The 12,647-nt window shown below is 45.4% G+C and overlaps 1 protein-coding gene across 13 annotated transcripts in view; it reads right to left on the bottom strand.

The window, feature by feature from the left end:
* The window catches only part of LOC106609364 (myotubularin-related protein 5), a 90,091-nt gene that overhangs the window by 14,877 nt on the left and 62,567 nt on the right, over positions 1-12,647 (bottom strand). For 9 of the 13 annotated variants that reach the window (XM_014208124.3, XM_014208131.3, XM_014208127.3 and 6 more), the window contains 16 exons: positions 10,397-10,474; positions 10,025-10,138; positions 9,641-9,769; positions 9,441-9,539; positions 7,083-7,293; positions 6,456-6,568; positions 6,024-6,173; positions 5,662-5,730; positions 5,375-5,533; positions 4,904-5,196; positions 4,491-4,663; positions 4,141-4,214; positions 2,297-2,489; positions 2,078-2,205; positions 1,685-1,860; positions 158-294 (listed from right to left, as the gene is read on the bottom strand). In XM_014208124.3, coding sequence (XP_014063599.1) covers positions 158-294; positions 1,685-1,860; positions 2,078-2,205; positions 2,297-2,489; positions 4,141-4,214; positions 4,491-4,663; positions 4,904-5,196; positions 5,375-5,533; positions 5,662-5,730; positions 6,024-6,173; positions 6,456-6,568; positions 7,083-7,293; positions 9,441-9,539; positions 9,641-9,769; positions 10,025-10,138; positions 10,397-10,474 — 2,296 coding nt within the window. The remainder of the gene's footprint in view (positions 1-157; positions 295-1,684; positions 1,861-2,077; positions 2,206-2,296; positions 2,490-4,140; positions 4,215-4,490; positions 4,664-4,903; positions 5,197-5,374; positions 5,534-5,661; positions 5,731-6,023; positions 6,174-6,455; positions 6,569-7,082; positions 7,294-9,440; positions 9,540-9,640; positions 9,770-10,024; positions 10,139-10,396; positions 10,475-12,647) is intronic. The other 4 variants (XM_014208125.3, XM_014208130.3, XM_082977721.1 and 1 more) reach the window with 1 other exon arrangement.

The raw sequence follows: 12,647 nt of genomic DNA, 5'->3' as shown, positions 1-12,647 counted from the left end.
TACTACCTCAGATCAAACACTGTAGAGACCATTCAACAGCAACTCAAGACTTTTACATAAGACATGTATTTATGTCAATGGGAGTGCATGGATTTTAAGTCAAAATGCCGCCCTAAACCTTGACGTTACTGCTTGAGTTGTCAACACCATGGCCTACCGGAGATCTCATCCTCATCCAGCTCTGACTGCAGGCTGCTCCTGTTCTCCCAGGTGGGAGGTGAGTACTTCTTCCGGGTCACATACTGTCGACCGATCGTCCTCTTGGCACTCTTCACCAGGTTTTTGGAAAGTGTTCTTAGGAAGGGTGGAGGGAGAAAAGGTAAGAGGAGGAGTAGAGGGAAGAGAGAGAGACATAAAAGGGTTCACAACATAGTTAACTTAATGACGTCTACTTCCTGGGTCATATTCATTTGGGCACACCGTAGCAAAACACTTTGCAACGGAAAATGAAAACAAGTGTTTCTTATTGAACAAGTTTAGATTGCACCTCCCTGTTTTGGCCCGTTTGCTCCCATTTCATGTCAAGTGAATACAACCCTGGTTAGACATTTAAAGGTACAAATGCACTGAGTGGTACTTAGAAGTTTAAATAACCGGTCAATTAAATCCAAGGCACATCCCTAATGCAGACTTGGTGGTAGTCTGTATGCATAATTAAAGCTAATGAATGCAGTAAAAGACTGCTAGTTGAGCTTGCTCACTGCTGCAGGGGGGGTTGGGCCTGCATTGTCGTGTGGTTAATATCACTGAATGAATGGAGTCTTTTAGTGGCGTGAAGACTCGGGGAGGAGATGGAAACACCAGGGACAAACACGGAGGAGCCGTCACTGTTTCCACTGCTGCATTATTCAACAGATAGAAGCCAGCTCTCAGAGAAGCTCATGCTCTTTTCATACCCCACATGAGAGAGAAAAAAGGAAGGAGTGACGGGGGGAGAGAGATACACACAGAGTGAGAGCAACAGAGAGAGAGGGGGGGAAATGGAGAGAGTGGGGGATGATAAAGTATAAGGGGACTCTGGGGGTCTACTGGCAGTGACAGTGGACAGAATAGAGTGTAGGATGTGAAGCTGCATTCCTCTGTACTGACCAGGCCTGGAATAAGTCAGTGTGCAGCCAGCAGAACTAAACAGTCTGCATGCTATATGGCCCATTGGTGGTTACACAAGAACAAGGGTTCACACTCACTGAAGCACTTACAAATAGTAATAGTTTCAAAAGCAAGCAAATAGTCTATAAATCCTGTTTTATTATTGCATCACACCAAACACTGACTTTAAATCAGAGACCGTCAGATAAAAATGCCCAAGGTTTTAATATATTCTTTAAACTTTCAGGACGACTATGAAATGTAGGGCAATAATGTGGACTACTATATCTCCAGAGGCTGCTGCTTGGGGCAGGCCGTATATTCAGCTCACATTACAGTGCTGGGGTGTCACCTGTGACTTGTGACTTGACCTGTACTTGACCTGGAGGATGTGAGAGGTGTGAAACATCTTACAGATTTACACTTTCTCATTACTCTGCTGACTGACGATAAAACTGGAGCGGTACTGACGTTTTATACAATGCTGATGTGTATTGAAATGTGTTTGGCGTGTGCATGCGCTTCCTGTTTCCTTTTAGCGCCGTTTTGGTTCTTGTGGTTGACGTGAGTGTGTGTTATATTCGTCTCGTCTTACTTTATTGACTGGTTCTTGTCCTTGGTCTTGTGTTCGACCAACGTCTTGCCACTCTGGCCCACGGTGAAGGCGAAGGTTCCCTGGACGTGCTGTGGGTAGCGGAGCTTGTGCATGTGCTTCCGGAACACCTCGGCCAGGTCCGACGCCACCTCCTCATCAAAAGCTATCTTCAGCAGCTACAGGAGGAGGAGAGAGATATTAGGAGTGTCAGAAAAACACTAATGAGTGTTCTGTCAAATTTTAAATGGAGAGCGTTACGATGCAGAATGAGAGTGTGTGGAAGGGGGGGGGTAGCAGGGTTGAGGGAGGAGAAGCTATGAAGGCCTAGGGGCCTGGTGTTTAGGCAGTAGGGTGATGGATATGAGGGTGGCAGGATGGAGGGTAGAGGTGTACCTGGAAAGTGCAGGAGCGTAGCTGCAGACCCTCCTGTATGAACTGGTCCATGGACAGACTGACAGAGATCCTCTTCTCCTTTGTCAGGGAGGCGATGGGGAACGACCGCGTCACCACCTGCTCACCCACTGCACAGCAACAACACTCAGGGTTAGAGAGAAAGTGTGTGTGTGTTACTGCTAACGCGTGTGCATGTTTGTGTTTTCAACACCCTCTTACCCAGCGGGTCGTTGGGCGTGCCCTTGAAGATGAGGCGGTAGGTGGTGAGGAAGATGGCCCCCTCGGCAGGGAGGAGGGGTGGACCCCCCAAGGCCCCTGTGGCCTCCTCCCGGCCATCTGAGATCAAGTGCACCCGCATGCCGTCCATCACCAGCTCCTCTCCCGCCAGAAGAATGGGCCTCAGAAGCTTGGGCTGCAGCACGGAGAGAGGGAGGAGTGAAGGAGAGAAAAGGAAAGGGGGAAGAGATCGTGGACAAGAAGAGAGGGAGAGCAGAGGAAGATAAAGAAGAGGTAGATGTGGGGTAAAGAAACAAGAAGAGTTGATAATTGATGGAAGGAGAAGAGTAAGCAGATTGAGTAGAGGGACAAGGTAGGTAAGGATGGGGGGGGAGACAGTTGCTCGTGCTTTATGTCCAACAGAACTCAAATATATAAGCCATCCTTACATTGGTGGTTCTATATCTTATCAGAACAAATTCACCACAACAAATGGCACACGTCAATCCAGATCGCATGCTGAAGCACAAATGTATCACACGACAGACAGCTGAAAACGGAGATATAAAAATGGAGACATTTGATTGCAATTTGTAATTTTTTGTTAATGTTACATAAGCGGTTTGCCTAAATCTCAATTGGCCTGTGGGATCTTGGCAAAGACATCCCTGATGCTCAACAAGTAAAACAAGTTGGATATGAAACTCTTCAAATCTCTTAAGACTAGTATAATATAAACTGCAATTTTGAGTGGTTTAGGGTTTCCCCCTTCGAAAGAGGTAACATGTTTACAACCATTTGTATATTTTCTAAAATTCTTCTCACAAAATCATCTAACAGCATTCTTGGATGTATAGAGATGTATTCAAAGTATGAAGAGCGGCAGGTCCAGTTTCTGTTAAAGACCAATAGAACATCTGGCTCAGAGCATGACATAATTTCCTGTGCCCAGCGACGCTGGAGAGGCCTACGCTGGGGCAACTACACCAAACAGAGCAGCTCAACTCATAATAGAACATTTGTTAAGGCACTCGTTTTGTAACCCATTTCATAATCTGTTGTGCAACTCCTAATGCCCTGGATCCAGCTCATTGGGAGAGGATTTAACTGGAATTCATATGATATGAACGCTCACGCAGAATAAATAAAAAATTGAGAGCATTCTGGGAGGTGGGATCAGGTCAAATGTGAGGCGCTCTGAGGTGAGATCCAATTGGACAGATATCTGATACAGGGCATCCCTGAGCTCTTGGTTGATGCATATGCTATGACAATGCTTAGTTGCCATTAACACAACAGACATGCCGATGATGCCGTGCCAAGCTACTATCCCTCTCCAACTGCTGGCAGAAAACTCCACAGAACAACCAGAGCAAACTGCACCCTTCTGTCTGAAGGCACAAGAGTCAGTGACGCAGGCTGTAGTCAACCAGGTCACTGAGAACTACAACCTCCAGCATACACTGCTCAGGCTGTAGTCATCTACCAGGTTCACGTTCAGTAGGCACTAATGGGAGAAAATGTAATGAAAACAGGAAATCCACGTTCTTGTTCGTATTGGTCAAAGTTTGGTAGTACCTCCTTTTCAAAAAAAAATCTCCCATTTTAGTTCCAAATGAACGAGACCCCGGCTTCTGAGAGGGTAACTACATCAACCCAGCATGCACGGCTCAGGCGTAGTAGTATGAGTCACACATGGTGCTGTCGCTGGGACAGACGTACCTGCCGTGGGTGTGGCACTGTGACACTGAGCACGGATTGGTGGAGAGGGGGTTGAGCGCGGCTGGCCTGGGGCGGGGCTCTGCGTGGCTTTTGTCCAGCGTAATGTAAAATAAGGAATTGGTTACCTTTTGGATCGGTGGCAGTCGCTTACTCTCCCTGTGGACTGCATCCAGCGTCTCGATGTGCATCTGAACGATGTCTGTGGAACAACACAGGAGGGAGAGAGAGAAACTGATTAAAACTCTCTCCTAATGCACAATTTGAACTCTAGAAAACCTGGGTCATATTCATTAAGGAACACCGTAGCAAAACGCTTTGCAAAGGAAAACTAAAACAAGTGTTTCTTATTGGACAATTTCAGGGAATCCTCCCCGTCAGTCCGTTTTCTTCCATTTAGTGCCTAATGAATACAACCCTGATCTGTCAAGGAAAGTTCACAACACGAGCACCAAAAACACAAAATGGAGATTCCTACCTGGTATCATGGTGTGTAGTGCCTTGAGGTGCTCGTTGGTCACCCCACTTTCGTTACACACTTTGTCTACGAAGCGGTTGATAAATCGCACCACAGAGTTGGCCACATCAGAGCTCTCAGCGTCCTCAAAGCCGCTCTCTGTGTCGTAGCTCTCTGCCATGCTGCCAGCAATGCTAAATAAAAACAACAAAGGCATCTTAGGAACGACCAATATGAGCTTGAACTTCAAAGATAAAGTCTAATCCCTAGGCATAAGTTTGCTGCTGGCTCCACTGTAAGATGTTACAAAGCTGCCCACTGTTTGATAAGCTGTTTTTCACACGTCTGTTAGTGATGGAGCTGTTGGGTGCGTTTGTCTGTCTGTTGTCGAGTGTGTTTTTGTGTGTGTGTGTGTGTGTGTGTGGATCCCCCACCTGTTGGTGTACCTGTTGGTGACGTAGCTGTTGCTAACACTCTCCACGTCCCCTATCCCGGACCTGTTGAGCAGGCGGTTCTTGCTGGTGTCCAGGGGCAGCAGCAGGTAGGACATGCGGTTGGCGTAGTGGATGGCCTGGCTGAACACCGTGCTCTCCTCCTTCTGCACGCGCTCACTCTGCTGCTCCTTGCTGAGCGTGGGCCACAGCCTGCTCTGCTCTGACGCCAGCTCCAGAGCACCCAGCAGCTCCTGACCTCCTGCTGCTGGACCAGACTCCTGCTGACCGTGAGACTGGGGGGGGGTGGAAGGGGAAAGGTCAGATGGGGTCAATGTAAGGATGTACTCCAAGGACTAAGTACCATTATCACGGAAAAGGTATGTTTTTATTGCTGTGTTTGATACTAATATACAGGAGCGTTAGCTTAAAAAACGGTTCTGCTCGTTGTGTAATTGTAGGGTCTGTTCTTACAGAGGTGGACAGCTCCCCCCCGTCTGCCTCCAGATACAGGGCTCTGATGTGGTTCTGGACATCACTGTAGAACATGGCCTCCCAGAACTGCATGTTCGTCCACACCATGTGCTCCTGCACACAGCTGTAGGCAAACTGGGTGATGCCCGCGCCTAATTTCTGCCAGACACAAACACACAAGGCCACACAGAAGCTTTAGAAACAGACCACTTTGAAAGATACGAGGACAATGATCAATGATTTGTTTCTTTTGTGTTGAATAAGACTTGTTGGTTTTTGGGACTTACTCTGCAGAAGGCCGTGACCAGGGGAAGGAGGATGGCTGCAATACCGTGTTCATCCATGTGGGAGCAGTCCTGAGTAGGAGAATAGAGGTCAACATCGCCACACTCACAATGTCAGTCATTCCAACGCCACCGACTAGGCTCCATTATTCAGTATATGATCTTATGAAAATATAAAGGCCTCCATTGCAGTGTAAAAATAGGTAGCATTGCACTGTTTTGAAAAAGTCCCAAGGAGTTAAAGTTATTGCTTTCAGAACTCCTTCAATACAGCCCGTTCTATGTACTGAACCCGACCGTGTGCTGCGGTCTACAATAGAACTTTGTGTATAAGAGAGAGATGTTTTTGTGGCGTCGGCATGTACCTGTAAGGTGCAGTTCATCATGCGGACGATGTAGTCAAACTGCTGGTCGTCCAGCACAGCTCGGTTCTGCAGGACGTGCTGGTTGAGCTCCTGGGTCAGACACACCCTGGCCGCCCGGCCCTTCAGCGCCCGTAGTACCGCTGGCATCAGCTGGGGGGGGGGGGGGGGGGGGGGCAGCAGACACAGGACAACAATATTAGGAGATGGCAACTTTAGGAAGATACTTATGGTTAGGTGTTATGTGCAGGAACTTCATTTTGCTTTTATAAAAATGTTTATGTTTTCAAAAGATGAAAAGTCACTAGACTATCATGTAGGTCAAACCTCTAAACTAGCTATGAATCAGCTTTAAATTGTTAACACAGTTTCAAACAACTTTTATCATTCCAGAATGGCCGAGCAATGAGATGCTGTTGTGGTCTTGTCTCTCACCTTCTTGGCCTCCAGCATCTTGTTGTCAAATATGTAGGTAATGCAGTTCCTGACCACCTCCAGCCTGCGAGCGCTGTTAGCCAGGACATGACCATGCCTGTCCACAATGTCTTCTGGAGGAACACCACCAATCAGCGGTTATTACATCACATTCATCAGTCTACAATGAAGCTACACTGAATCCAGCTCAATTAAACCCATGCTGAGAGATAGGATGACCTCTATGTGACCCATCTAACACAGTGGACTGTCTGGTGGCCTGTCGGGTGGACCCGACCCGACACACTCATCAGTCTACAGTGAAGATACACTGAATCCAGCTCAATTAAACCCATGCTGAGAGATGGGTCCCACAGAGGTCGTCCTATCTAACACAGTGGACTGTCTGGAGGCTTGTCGGGTGGCCTGTATCAGCCTCTTTACATCAGACATCAAGCCAATCCATCAGACACAATCTCATGTGGGCATCTCTGCTAACTTCTAAGCCACAACCCAATAGGAATGTCTGCATCAGTCTTTCAACCGCCCATTCACTGCACTACTTAATCCCACCATTTCATGCCTATGACGCTCCACCCCCCACTATCCCCTCCACTCAGTCTTTCCCACCCAGCCTGGCACACTCACCCAGTGGGGGTCCGGAGGGCACCATGCCATTGAGCTCGGCCTTGACCACGGGCGGGGCGGTCTTGAGCTTGGCGGCGGCGTGGTCGATGAAGAGCTGGACCGTGACGTCGTCCAGCGGAGGGAAGATGGCCAAGTTCTTGGGGTCATTGTGACCAGGACTCTCAGCTGGCCGCTGCACCTTATGCATGGCCACTGCAGGGTATGGGTTCTCCTGATGGGGGGGAGAATAAAAGGTGAAAGACCATAAAGGTGTAGGGGAGAAAGGGCAAAGAAAAGAGGTAAGTGTTCTCTTGTTATTTTAGTTACTACATTACATACAGATGGAGGATCTTAATTTGACCTATATTGTCACAGCAACAGGATTTGAACGCTAAGTCCATAATGTTACTTGATCGGTGGTTAGGCTATTAGCTGGCCAAAAGTAGGCTACATGAAAAGTGCAATAGGACGATTCCATGTCAGCATGGCCCGAAAATATTTTTGTTATCTCAGATTGTTCATAGAAACTTTATTGGGAGGAAGGATGGTTGATACTCTTTGTACATTGTAACACAAACCATTTTGAGAAAATCATGAAAGTGAACATTTCAGGCCCTTTTTAGACCTGTACATGCCTCCTCTGTAAGACCCAATGATCCGTACATGATACAGATAACACTATAAGGAGTTTAATGACACCAAGAGGTTCTCTAAAATATGGAATATCGATACTTTCTGAAATACAATTTTACACGTTAATTTATTAAACATTTTTAGACATCGTTTTAAACAATATACTCTACAAGCAATTTTACCTCCCAAAAAATTAGACACTGACCAACTTTCAGGTCTGCTGAGCGCAAACGTTGTGTAAGTTCTGTGCAACTTCTGGCGTGCGTTTACTGTGAACACTGAGGCTGTACCTGCTTTAAGTTACCGTTTTAACAGTGGCCAAGTAAGCTACTGTGGCTATTTGATCATATGTAGGCCTATCAGAGTGGCCTACCATAAAAAACTATGGAGAAAATGCATCCCATAACATTTTAACATGGAAATAGCTGTTCTATCTTTCAGCCAACAGTAGCAGCTAATGTGTGGTGTTCAACGTAGGCCTACATTCCATGAGACTTTTGAAAAAAACATGTAGGGATTGCCATTAACCTGTTTATGCACTTGTCCTTCAGACAAGGAGGTGACTGAAAATGTTGTGTTTGATCCAAAATAAAATGTATTATTATTCCCATAACATTATTACACAGAATAAGACAAATTATGCTACCCTCTGCCTATTGGCTACTTAGCTAATTCAAGCCTGTCTCAAAATAAAACACTGCCCCTTTAAGACAGAAAAAAAGCTCTTCACCTGACTTGCTTTTCAAAGATGGCTAGAAATGCACACATTTTGTGATCTTGTAGGAAGCAACCACTCCCCCATTGCTCACTAGAAATGTGCTAATAACTCACTTAATAGCCAAGAATATGAACAAATGTACACACCTGGACACATGCAAAACAAGCGTATCTGCACACAACCACTCATGCTGTAAACACAGTCCAGTTCAAAGGGAACAGCACAGATCCATATATGGCAATGATCTATTTGCATATAGGGATACTGCAGCTCTGATTGGTTATGGCGCACCAGTCTGTGTAGAGTATGGGCCTGACTTGTTGATAGTGTTAACTAAAAGGGGAAAACCAGGAAGTTGACTGAAGTTCAATCTCTTGCTTCTCTGCGCGAGCTGATATTTATTTTTGCTATACGTGCAATCCTACATGAGGCTGTGATTGGTTAATGACCTATTATGTCAAACGCTATGTATAAAATGGATAATTTCTTCAAAAGTAGCAGAGAGACCACACTGGAAACTTGCTGTGTTTTAAGAGTATAGTTCCAAACAATGTCTTAAAATAAACAAAATCAAAAAGGATACTTTTGAGATATGAATAGTAGTTTTAATGTTGAATAAATTAATGTGAGTTTTGAATTTTTTTTATCTCAAGACATACCCCATATTTTAAAGCACACTATAAGGAGTATAATGACAACAAGATGTTATCTGTTCCATGTACAGTTCACGGATCATAGGGTCTTACAGGAGGCATGTTTAGGTCTAAAAAGGGCCTAAAATGGCTACTTACATCATGATTTAAAAAAGAACTATCTGTGATACCAAAAATATTCTTGGGCCATGCTGGCGTGAAAATCAGCCTACACTGTTAAAATAACCACGTTTGTTTGGGTTTTCAGTGAATTTTACATAAATTACGAAGCTCATCAGCATAAATTCTCAGCAACAAAAGGGTGATAAAATTATGATCCTACATCTGTAAATAAAATCAATAAAAAAATGAAAAACAGATTTATGGACAACATACGTTTTTGAAGAGCTGCTCGGCTAGCTCCTTGATATGGTTCATGACTTTGTGAGGACTGCACTCCTCCTGGCGAATACGCTCCACCTGATTGGCTATCAGCTGTAGACACAGGAAAAGAAAAACAGGAAGTTAGAATGCTTTATCCTTCACATCTTTACCACTGATTGGGGAGGTGTGTGTGTGGGGGGGGGGATACTCACGTCATCGAACAGGTCTGTGGGTCTGTAAGGCGGACCTCTCTCCGATATGAACCCAGCGAACGCCATACCGTCCAAAACCTTCATCAGGAAGTCATCCTCAGTCAGAGCCCTCTGGCCCAGGAACGCAGCCTGGAGGAACACACACACACACACTCTCATCAGGCCTGAGATTCTTGTGTTCCACTCTTCTTTTCTAAGTGTTAGACTCAAAACAGACAGTTTGCAGGTCTGTTTAGAGCTAAATGTTTTTCTCCTCCAGGCAGACATTAAAGTGATATATTCCATTGTGTTCATAAAGACTGTAGTTAGTTGCAGGCTTGTATGAACACAACATAATCTATCACCTTAGGAATTAAGTTCCGAGAGGTAGAAGGTGATGTGTACCTTATGGAAGCGGATGACTGGTTCAGGATGGATCCGGATGATGTGTAAACACCAGCGATAGCCATGGAACAGCTGGCCGAACAGCCACAGAAACACCCCCCGGATCTCCTTATCCTGCAACACACAGACAGGGAATTATAACATACTGAGGGGTAAGTATGGGACAGCTGGACAGTAAGCCTGGGAAAGCTCATAAATCCAGAGACCTTGCTGCAGCATTGCCCCAAACAAAGGAACAGGGACTTTCTCACATTTACATTTGAGTCATTTAGCAGACGCTCTTATCCAGAGCGACTTACAGTAGTGAGTGCAATTTTATTCATACTTTTTCCACAAACACCTTCCACCGAGGATAGAAGGGCTCTACATTACCTGGATCTTGAGTGTGGAGGGTTGTGTGGAGGAAGGGGGGAAGGCATGGTCAGCTATCTCCAGCTCTGGGTCCAACACCTACAAACGCAACAAGATGGCAGGAATCACATTACAATAACATGGACAAAAAATATAATCCAACAGTCTTCTCATTACATCTGTTCAGTTCATCAATATTATAAAGGATATCAATCCTACAGCAGCTGCTGCTATATTTTGGCTTTCGGACAGTGCTTCATTGGGTACCATAAATTACAATATGCTGTCAGAAGCTTTTAAGAAGATGAGAATTCTAGGAAGCCCCTCTCATAAGTGAGACATGTGGCTTCAGACTAAGCAGCAAACACCCATTAACTAAATTAGCTGCAGAATCTCCTATTCACAGTCCTATTTATGTTTGGGGATGGTGAGGTGAATTAATTCAGCTAATCGTTGAGAGCAGCAGAGTACCTAGATAAGCCCACACCCAGCGGTTGCTGCCCAACTATCTCTAGAAGCATCGCTGCAACTACCTTCACCCACCACCCCCCTCCATACACACACTGCACTCCACCAACCCCCACCACCCACATAACTTTTCCAGATGATTAAACAAATTAATTATCCGTCCAGTTGCAAAAGCTATCGCTTTTCACGCTCTGCAATTATCCTCTCTGTGCTGGTCTGGGTGAAGGTCACTTAGACTCAGGCCTGTTATGTTACGTGAGCCGGCTGGGAGGCGGAGGCTGGGACTGGGGAAATGTGTCCCTCCCTGACAACGCAGGTCAGACCCCATCCAGACTGACAGGGCCATGGGTCCTGGGGCTGGCGCCGCACAGACTGACAGTGCAGACAGGCAAATGCAGGGTGGAATGGACCCCACACACACACTCACACTGTGCTTCATTGGTTATGGAAGGAAGCATGTGTGCATACACGTCACATGCACGCAAAGTGTTTTATTGACTCAGGACACAACAAAGGACGAGCACTTCCAGTGAAATTCTCCCTGCATTACAGGGCTCTGGTCTCATTCCAGCCATGCAGGGTCACCGGGCCAGCACTACAAGTCTCTATGGCCCACACAGGTTAGGACAGAGGGAGACAGGGAAGAAAAGAAAGGAGGAAAGAACAGAGGGAAGAGGGAGAGGCCTGTATATTGTATTGTAGAATGGTCAGGTCCCATCACAGGACTGGTTGTTCTGAGATGGAAGAATGTTACAGTCCCTATTACTTACCAGAGCAGGTATTAGCTGGTACCTAGCTCTTTCTACTGTGTTGTTCATCAAACACCAAGGAATGTTTAAACATGGTAATGACAGACAAATGGAAAAGTATACCGGTTTAGGAGCAGGTCCTTTTCAATGTACCTCTGACCGAGAGGACACAATAACAGCCTAACCCAGTCTCATTCTCTCTTTTGCCTTTTCTTGCTTTCCCTCTCGCCCCCCTTTCCCTCACTTATGTCCCTCCCTCCTCTCCTGTTCAGTCTAGCCGTAACAGATTGGCTAGTAACCGTGCAAATTGAGTATGGCTCATGTTTCGTGCCCTCCAGCCAATAGAGATCATAGAGACCGGCCTGAGATAAACCCCATTGGCCTCAGAGAGTTACAAAAGCATAAACACTGTATACTGTCACATGTACTAAAATATAATTCACCATAGACTTGTGTCAGAAAACAACCCAAAAAGGATTTCTTCTATAACAGTTAAGAAAAGAGCCAAAAAACTAATGAAGTATGCATTTTGAAAAGTTCCGAGCAAAGTCTGTCTGGCAATATTCTGAGCAATCTACGCAAGTCCATATCAAATGTTCCTTCATATTAAAACATACAACTTCACTCTTATCCTGATAAAGAAATGAGGGGAGGAAGACAAATTTATCTAGGGAATAATATGTTCCCAAATATTTCTCATGTGGGACAGCATGTCAGATTCTATAATTCATCTTCTCCCTCTGGTCCAACTCTGATAACACAAACACACACTGTTTGGGCTGTGGGAATCAATGCCAATGTCATACAGGCAAACAAAAAAACTCCTCTTTTGGCTGCAGATTGTAGTATCATTTCATTCATTGAAGATGCGAAGATCCATTCTTTCATAATTCTTTATCGGACTACTGTGTATTACAGTAAGCTCTGCACATTACAGTAAACTCAGCACGTGGCAACTCACACCAATTGTGAATCTAAAAACAGACATATCCTCATGAACAGTTCATGACTGCATTGTTTTTATAGTTGTGACGCATGGGTCATTTGTTTTATAG

The sequence above is a fragment of the Salmo salar genome, chromosome 07 (assembly GCF_965601325.2).
Source record: "Salmo salar chromosome 07, fSalSal1, whole genome shotgun sequence".
Classification (NCBI taxonomy): domain Eukaryota; kingdom Metazoa; phylum Chordata; class Actinopteri; order Salmoniformes; family Salmonidae; genus Salmo; species Salmo salar.
This window is presented reverse-complemented; position numbering and strand designations above follow the sequence as displayed.